We start from the raw sequence: 9648 nt of genomic DNA, 5'->3' as shown, positions 1-9648 counted from the left end.
ATTAACAGTATGTTGACACATTAGTGATTAATTCATCACAATTCCAAGACATTACGAGAAGGTTTAGAGTCTGTGTTCACCGCGAGTGTCAATAACAGCAGCGCAGCGTCTGTACATGGAGTGGACCAGGCGATTGAAGAACGCCATTGGCACCTGGAGTCACACTCCCAGAAAAGCCTTGCGCAACCCATCGGCTATGTTTGGTCTCGGTACGACGCAGGGAGAAACTAGCTCAGAGCAACGAGTTGGGCGGGAGGTGTTTTCAGGAGGTTCTGTAAAATTGACGGACAATGTATATCTATTGCTTTTATGGTCGACAATTTTTTTCTCTTAACCGGGATCAGTAGGCCTATAGAGCACAGCAGGGGTTTTTCTTCTGAAAGTCTACGTTTTACTTCTAGAAGTCTCACTTCTATGTTAAAATCAGGGGTCTGTTTCACGAAATTTTACATAAGATAAAATCCAAATTTTAGTAATTTGATTGGATATTAGATTGGTTTTAGTGCTCAGCCAATCAACGTTGAAGTATCTACTAAAATTTGCATTTTTTCTTTAGTTAAAATTTCGAGAAACAGGGCCCAGGTCTCTTCCAGTTACGTCACTGTATCTAACTGAATAGTTACTTGCGTGCAATAACCTGGAGAAAGGGGTACTTGCGGCCAGCCACGCCACTCCGCCGGGCCTTTTGCACGAGGGCATGTTAAGCTTAGATTACTTCTCTTCAATGTAATGTGTCGCTAGTAGTACAAGTAACTTCAAAATAATATGGCTAAGAGAAAGTCAGTCAATGAAATTTGAATACAATGGATTATCCAACAATATGTATTATAAAATAATGAATGAAAGCCTTATAAGGATCATCTCTTATACAATTCATAATCTGTAGACGTTGATTACCTGAGTATTAATACAGACTTGTAATTAGGATCTAGGTGAATGTAAAATACCGTTACATACATACATAGTCTCGGAGGGTAACACAAGTCATAACCAATAAACATGCTATTTACCAAACGTATTCAAACTTTTTGATAATAAGGACCTTCACACAAGTCTTTCTTTCATAGTATGTTTATTATAGTGTGTATATATTCACAGAATAATAAGCATAGTGTACACTGAAGAATGGTATATGTGTATAGCAGAGCATTAGGCTTATGGATCTACAGAAGCAATAACCTTTTAATGATTGACAACAATAATAACTGAAGGTGTGTTAGGTTTTAAAGTATTTGTACAAGTCAACCAAAAAGTTTCAGAAACTAAAGATGCATTTTATTCACCAAAATGCCGATAGATACGCACCAAGCAATTATCATCTCAAGCCCCCGGAGGGATTTGAGTCTCATGCAGCTCGACGCTCATCACACTGTACCTCACATGGATCTCGTTTGTCCATGGCAGAATCAGGATCCAACTTACACGAATCCAGTCAATTGCTAGAGGAGTCCAGCGAAGATAGTTTTTATAGCAGCACTGTAGATTTAACTAAAGAACACGATTGCCAACACGAAGGGTGTGGACGAGTTACAATCAATGTCAGCGGGATGAAGTTTGAAACCCAGCTAAGAACACTCAACAGGCTTCCTAACACTTTACTGGGTGATCCAGAAAAGCGCATCAAATATTGGAATGAAAGTAGGAAAGAATATTTCTTCGATAGATATAGACCAGCTTTTCCTGCTATTCTATATTACTATCAAAGTGGGGGGAGAATGAAATGTCCTTTAGAAGTACCATTTGAAATATTCATGGAAGAGTTATATTTCTTTGAATTAGGGCACCACACGATCAACAGCCTTAAAGTTCATGAAGGATACATCCTTGATGAAGTTCAAATCAAGCCACCCCGGAACACCATTCAGAGGAAAATTTGGACTGTGATGGAATGTCCAGAAAGTTCGTTTCTGGCAAAAGTTGTTGCATTAATGTCAGTGGTATTTATATGGATATCAGTTATTATTTTCTGTATAGAAACGTTGCCATCTCTTAAAGACATTGGTTGCCGAGATGAAAATATCACAGCCGTAAACGGTACTGTTAGGATCGTGAAAGTTCCTGATTTCACAAATGCCTTATTTATTATAGAATCTTTGTGTATTATGTGGTTTGTTTTAGAGATGGTGATTAGAATCCTGGTTGCTCCATCTAAACTAGAATTCGCGAAAGCCATTGCCAACTGGATTGACTTGGTATCCATTTTACCATACTTCATATTCCTTGGTTTAACACTGTCACTAGGAGAATGTCACACCAATAATAAAAGTGGAATTCTGTCCGTCTTAAGGGTCTTAAGGGTTGCAAGAGTATTCAAGCTCAGCAAACATTCGGAAGGTCTGAAAGTCTTGGGAAAAACTCTCAAGACAAGTTTAAAGGAATTATTTATGTTTGCTATGTTTCTGGCTATTGCGACTGTTATATTCTCTGCTGCTGTATTCTATGCTGAGCTTGATCAAGACCATAGTCAGTTTGAAAGTATTCCAAGTACGTTTTACTGGACTATCGTAACCATGTCAACAGTGGGTTATGGAGACTATGTCCCTGTCGGAATTTTGGGTAAGATTTTAGGAGGCTTCTGTGCCGTTTCTGGCGTATTGACTATAGCCTTACCCGTGCCTGTTATTGTCGCCAATTTCAACACGTTCTATAAGCAAAGTGCCATGAACAAATCATAAACTGCATTTGCGACATATTATGTACTGTTGGTTGGTTGAATGAAACATAAAGACACTGTGATGCAAATAAATATTTTTGTTATACATCTGGATATGTTTATCGGAAGATGCATGCATTCTCTGTGACCTAAAAACATTACGAATTCCAAGACTAGCACCAAATAACATGTAGGAGGCAAAACTTGCACTCTCTAAATTTGAGAAGAATCTGGGAATCAGTAGGCTACACCTCCACATGAAATTGTAAGCTGACATAACAAACATGAGAAACGTTGTTATCGATTCTAAACTGTCGACAATTACGCTTGTTAGAATTATCATTGTTGTTGTTTAATATAAATTTAACGTCCAATTCATAATACATCATATTATGGACAGGTTGATTTAAATAAAATGTGTAATGAAATAATGAGAGAAATATAAAAAAAAATTATATATAATTTAACATGGCAGAGAGAAACATAAAAAAAAGTTCTTTTATATATTTTAACATGACAGTTTTACTTTTTACACACATATTATACATTCGTAGTTTGTTTCTTAAATATAGGATAATGGGCCAATACAAGCCTTAGTAAAATGAACAATTTCGGGTTGGCATGTTACCCCTAAGTGAATAATCTCCCCGCTTTTATTTTTGAAATAATTGCATTATTTTCACTATAATGGTTAGCATTTCGAACATTTGAGGATTATCAAGGTGTGTGTTAACAATAGTTACAAACAGAAAAACCTTTTGATTAACCGATGGGTTGTTGCATTTATTACATCGCGTTTTAAATATTTCTCTCAATTCTATACATGTATTAAATAACATAAAAAATATAGAAATAGAAGACCCCCTACCTCATATGTAACTATAATGATTTTATACATAACTTAAAGCTACAATTTCATATTTTTAAGTTATATTTTTAAAATTTATTAAAATAAAGCCTTAAAATAGATGGTATACATAAACAGTCCTACCTTGTTAAAGAATAATCCTATAATTCACTATTGCCAGCTGAGAAATTGGCAAAAATATCATTTTCAGCTTCAAATTCAAACGTTTGAACATAGCTATTCCATGGAGGTAATAGGAAAACAAGGGAGGTAATTGTGTTATTATTTCCTGTGTCAATGATTTTTAAGGGTGGGAAATAATGCCTATGCTCGTATAATAGTGAGTTGATAACCTAATGAGCAAAAGACATAGAAATAATTATGTTTTGACTTTCTTAGAAAATATGAAATTCTCGCTTTAAAGGGGCATTATGTAAGATTTAGATAAAGAGCTTGTCATTCTTTTCATTCGGGTCTTTGCCTCGTTTCTCCATTTTTAATTAAATCATTAAATGGCCGAAACGTTCTGATCTACTTAAAATTGGAGCCGTCCGATGGCATCGAGATTGGTTATGGTCTTGTCATGATAATAAATGTCTAATTAATAATTTATATAACATTTAGGGCCTAAAGAAAGACCTGTAATAGACAGATTGACATGATGCCTGTTTGACAGGATATTTTCTTTTAATATATATTTTTTATATTATTTTTTGCTACCAGTATTTTATATTAATATACCATTAAAGTATCAAATAACTTATAACTTTGTTTGACTGTTGATATCTTTGTTTTAAATCCCTGAGAATACAAATGAATACGATTACAGAGAGAGAGAGAGAGAGAGATAGAGAGAGAGAGAGTAACCCTATTACTTGTCCCGAGTGTGGCATCGGACTCTCGACTCTAGGCATCGATAGTTGGCCTTATTGACCATTGCACTGAATAATGTCCACCAGGACATCACCAGCACACCCACAGCTACAATCTGCCCCAGCTACAGTAACATAATTCCTCTGCCCCTAATAATAAGGGTAGGGGATGGGGGTGCAACAAGCCCGTCTTCTTGAATAACTACCCCGAATGTACATGTACACAGTTAAAATTATTGGTTTTTGTAGACTGTTTATCAGTCGTGAATCCGATTCCTTTTAAAATTTCCAATGATTCGTTACTTCAAAAGGCTGTGGGCAATGTCAAGGGTTGGGGTAAGGCTTAGGACCAGCAGATTTCGTCAAAGTTTCGAGATGTAAACAGGACTGGCGCTAACGGTGAACCAAGCCTAACCCTTTACCCTAACCCAAACGTACAATCCATATTATATAACGTCATATGTGCAGGACCGTCTCCGATCTAGCGTTCTCCGAACATCTGACCAGTTGATTTGGGAGGTCGCGTCAGAGGTCATACTAGATCTTCATGTAGTGTAGGCCATCGAAAGTATAAAAAAAAAACGAAAAGAAATATAGATCTGTATTTTAATCGGATTGATAAATATTATTTTAATCACAATATGGATACCAACAATTTTCTATTTACATTTATGCGGGTCTATTTATTTTACTTTTTTTCCCCGGACTCCCCTTTTCCTATAGAGGGGATCACGGTGGCTAAGTGGGTAAGACGCTGGCTCGCTAGAGTGGGGGTCTGGTATTCGATCCCTGCATTGGCCGAGAAAGTTTATCCGTCGTGGTTCCCCCTTGTCAGTGATGCAGGGCAGGGGTCTGACAAGGATAGCTGTCTAATCGTTCTGAATGTACGAAAAACCGTGTACACATTGGCGTGCACGTAAAAGATCCCTTGACAGTTGGAATTCGATATAATTATTAAGAGTAGTAAGTAATTTCCCTCACATATTGCAGTTTGCACACTATATTGTGTGTACGCCCGTATTAGCCCAGTTCGGAGGTTGGGTAACACTGGTTTTGATCACGACGATGTTTGTATAACTAAAAATCATGGCTGCCGATGGTCGAAGGCCAACGTCGATATATGTCAAAATAATCTATTCATTGAATGAATGAATGAATGGGGTTTAACGTTTCTGCACCAGCCGGGCTAATGAAAAATAAAAATTGCATGAATACACTTTATTTCTATTTCATATGAGTTCTCTAGAAAGCACGAATTAAAATTAATGTCATTGCTTGTTTATGCAATTGAATATAAATTATTCTTATAACGTCTTCTGGTTTCGAAAACATTTGTTACCGAACAATGAGGTCTACTTTGCTAGGGGAGCTTACTCGCAATACGCGTTCTTTACTATCGGAGGAGTAAATAGTAAATATTTTTCAAAATGTAAACAAATACTTGACAACCAAGAAATCAACTAGAAGTGTCTGGTCACCGACTTCTACTTTTATTTTTAGTGGCCTAAACGTAATCATGGCAGCTAATATTGTTGCATCTAAGCTTTATATGAGCAGAGAAACCCAAAACAGACTTGTTGGTTCTTCTGGTTTAGGAGAAATTGGCTCTGTTTGTAAGTTATTGAGGAAAAGAATCGACCCAAACATTCGTGATGAAGAAGGCGTGACCGCTTTGGCACGTGCCTGTGCAGGTGCGTATCACATTTCAGACATGTTTTGATGTGTATTACATAGGCATGGCGTAATATAGTTACTTTAGTTACGAATTGTATCGGCGTGATATATCTGTGAAACAGATTGAGGCGTGGCATGCAGTGAATATTCTAGTAAACAAGAGAACTGAAGCCACCCCGAGTTTTTTTTGTTTTTTTTTAAAAGGATCGTGAAACCTGCCACCGTTGGTAATCAACCGACGTGTAGGGATATAACAGTGGCATTATTTAAATTTGTTGTTTAAAAAATGTGATTTAGAAAACCTACGTGTAGTATTTCAATTGGTGATGTCCATCGGGAGGTGCAAAATTTTCGAGGCCTTTTGCAGCTTTCGTACCCGTCCCTTTTCTGGACGACCCTGTTTAAAGTTGTTCTTAGATCTATTTATAAGACCTGTTCTATCATTCTATGTATTATAAAAGGTGGGTTTGGTGAAGTGGTGAGAATATTGTTGGAGGCGGGAGCTGATGTCAATAGTAGAGTTCAATCTCAAGTTTCACCATTACATATAGCAGCTAAAGGTTGGTTAATTAATGTGCCTATTCATAAAAACGCTTGTACTGTTTAATGTTCGAGAATAAACCCTAGACCAGCAAGTAGTATGGTCAATAAACACGGTTGTGCATAATTTGACATTTTTCGACTCATTCCTTCACACCTTGCGATTTTTCCAAGACGATTTTAAAAAAAAGTGAGCTTTAATTTATGGATATAAAGAATGACGGACATACATATTAACAAAATAAATTATATTAAAACTTATTCTTGTGGAGCCATGCAGGGTTATTACATTTTCCCCCAACCGTTGACTTTCGAAATAATCCTGATATTTAATTTTTATTTAACTTTTGTTAAAATGATAACATCTATATTCCCAAGTCGCATCTATCAGTGGTTGACAAGACGTGGTCATGCACTGGTGTCAGATAAATTGGCACACCCCGATTCCATGCGAATTTTGTAAAAAAAAAAAAAATTGTCGATTTATTGGGGTTTTTTTTATATACGTGTACGGTGTGCATGCCGGTTTCTCTTTTGGAAAATTTTGCTTGGTTCACATTTTGATATCTATAGATAAGGCCAGTGTTGAGGTAACCGATTCTGTGTTCAGAGGTCAGTCAGAATCTAAAATGGAACAAAAATGTAAACAAACCCAAATATGCTCAATAACCTCAATATTTTATTTTGACATGGATCAAAGTTAACTTTTAAGTTCACGTGCAGTATAGGTCTACAGGTGCCGTGACATGGCATCGGCAACACGTGCGTTGCTTACATCAGACATAGTAACGATGAAATGAAATGGGTTTTTTAAGTCCTGCTGTTCTGCTCCGTACTGGGCTAATGATTACGGCCATACAGTGTGCTATGAGAGAAATTTGGCCAGGACAGCGGAACTGTGACCTACTCTTATATCGAATTCCAACTGTCAAGGGATCTTTTACGTGCACGCCAGTGTGTACACGGGACCTCGGTTTTTCGTCCCATCCGAACAACAAGATAGTTGTCCTTGCCAGTCCCTCCGTCCTGCATCACTGATAAGGGGGAACCATTCCGGCGCCGGAAATGCAGGGATCGAACACCCGACCTTCAGGCTAGCGAGCCAGCGTCTTACCCACTTAGCCACCGAGACCCTCCAGACATTGTAACACAAACTGGTACGGCAGAATTGGCGCCTGTTACTCATTACTAAATAGGAAATATATTCTATCCAGGTATACTGCAAACACCGTTATTTTTGTTGTTAATAAGTTTAAAAATTGTTTTACAATGTAATTTGTAGAAGAAAAAAGGTTAATATTTTAATAAGAGCTAATTAATTCGCCCATTCCTCTCAGTGATGGTAGCGGCCAATCGAATATTTACAGCTGATCAGTAGCGGTCGTCCCGGGGTTTAAAGGACAATATTGGTGCCAGTCATTATCCCATAACAACTTTTGGTCTTTGAAAGAATTATTAGTGAGCAGAAATTCGCCCATGTATCTGTTATCACTCGTCACTTCAGTCACTCGTGTTTTCCTTTTGCGTTCTTCACTTCCGAATGTTCTAGCAATGATCACTGTGATAAAATAATATTTGGAGCGTGTTTAAAAAGTTCTATCACATATGTGATAATGACTGGCACCAATATTGTCCTTTAAATCAACAAATATTTAGATAAGAGAAAAAAGTCGTATAGGACCTTGTATATCGGTTTATTAATGCTTGGTATAATCTATTTTCAGGTAACCACGTGGAGGTTGTAAAGCGTTTGGTTTTGGCAGGAGCTAATCTAGACGCTGAGACTATATCAGGCGTACGACCTATCGACTTTACTAAAGTCAACTCAGAATCCTGGACAATTTTAAGTGAGGCAAAAAAGGGAGAAATGCCGGAATTAGAGGAAATTCTAGAGGTTCCGGAAATTCCAGATTTTGCCATTGGAGATGGCACTGCAAAGACAAAAAAGACGAAAAGTGGGAAAAAGAAGAAAGGAGCAAAGGGGAAAAAAGGGAAAAAGGGGAAGAAAAAAGGAAAAAAGAAGAAGTAAAAAAAACAACTGCCTTATCTTGCCTGTTTATGGTGTCATGGACAATCATAATTAGAAACCATAGTCTAATGTAAATAGTGTATGATCTGCTGTTGAAGGGAACATTTTCTGTAAATTATTTCCAAGCATTTGTATATTTATTTGCTGTTACAGATTATTTTAATAGATATTTAGGGTAAGGATAAGCATTTGTTAGAAAGGCGGGGTTGCTTTCACAAAATCTTAGGACCTAGACTACAAAAGTACCGTGTGTGTGCCGGAGGTGTGAGTCCATAATGGGATATTCTTGAAAGTGTGTTGAGGTGTGTTTAAAATTGGATCTGGTTTTGTGAGGACAATCTTTGTCATGAACATAAATCAAGTATGGTGTTTGGCATTTTGAAGTATTAATAATGGTACGTTATTACACCCCTGCGTTTCCAACCATAATGTAATAATTACTTATCTACGTTAGTTTTGAAAATAATATTTCTATCATTTGGTCTGTAAATGTAGTTGAATTATTCATCTAAGTTATTTTTATCAGTTCCTAGTGTCGCCATAGGCGTACGAGCCAGGGGGCGGGGGACATCTGCCCCCGAAATTTCGGGCAATCTGACTTTTTGGGCAGAGGGTAAAGTGAAGAAAAATATATTATTTCATCTAGTTGGCAAAATAAAAAGCCCGCAATCTAATAAAATACTAATTTTACCTTTCTTTTAATTGGATACCACGAATTTTTACTGAATTGACTATGGATTAAAACATTTTGTCTGGAGCGACTCTACTTTGTGCGACATTTTTCGGGCATCGATTATTATTTGTGAATGCAGCTGCAACAGTGTGATTGAATGGTTGGAATTCAGGTAGTTAAATTTTCAAAATTTTCAAAGGTAGGCTATTGGACCACATTGAAGATGCTATACTCACAGACTGAAATAGCAGGAAAACGCGTTTGCAGCAGTTAAATTCGAGTCCGCCATCTTAATTAGGCTATATTAGACCACTTTGAAGTTGCCGTATTCAGAGGCGGGAATAGCACGAAACGCGTTTG

At 37.1% G+C, this 9648-nt stretch overlaps 1 protein-coding gene and 1 pseudogene across 1 annotated transcript; both read left to right on the top strand.

The window, feature by feature from the left end:
* Window positions 1-1094: 1094 nt before the first annotated feature.
* On the top strand, window positions 1095-4223 carry LOC126817503 (potassium voltage-gated channel subfamily A member 1). The gene has a single exon (XM_050544517.2). The coding sequence runs from the start codon at window positions 1269-1271 to the stop codon at window positions 2673-2675; it is 1407 nt and encodes a 468-aa protein (XP_050400474.2). The 5' UTR covers window positions 1095-1268; the 3' UTR covers window positions 2676-4223.
* Window positions 4224-5799: 1576 nt separating this feature from the next.
* Window positions 5800-8666, top strand: LOC126817941 (BRCA1-associated RING domain protein 1-like; annotated as a pseudogene).
* The last annotated feature ends 982 nt before the right edge of the window (window positions 8667-9648 follow it).

The sequence above is a fragment of the Patella vulgata genome, chromosome 4, assembly GCF_932274485.2.
Source record: "Patella vulgata chromosome 4, xgPatVulg1.2, whole genome shotgun sequence".
Lineage (NCBI taxonomy): Eukaryota > Metazoa > Mollusca > Gastropoda > Patellidae > Patella > Patella vulgata.
This window is presented reverse-complemented; position numbering and strand designations above follow the sequence as displayed.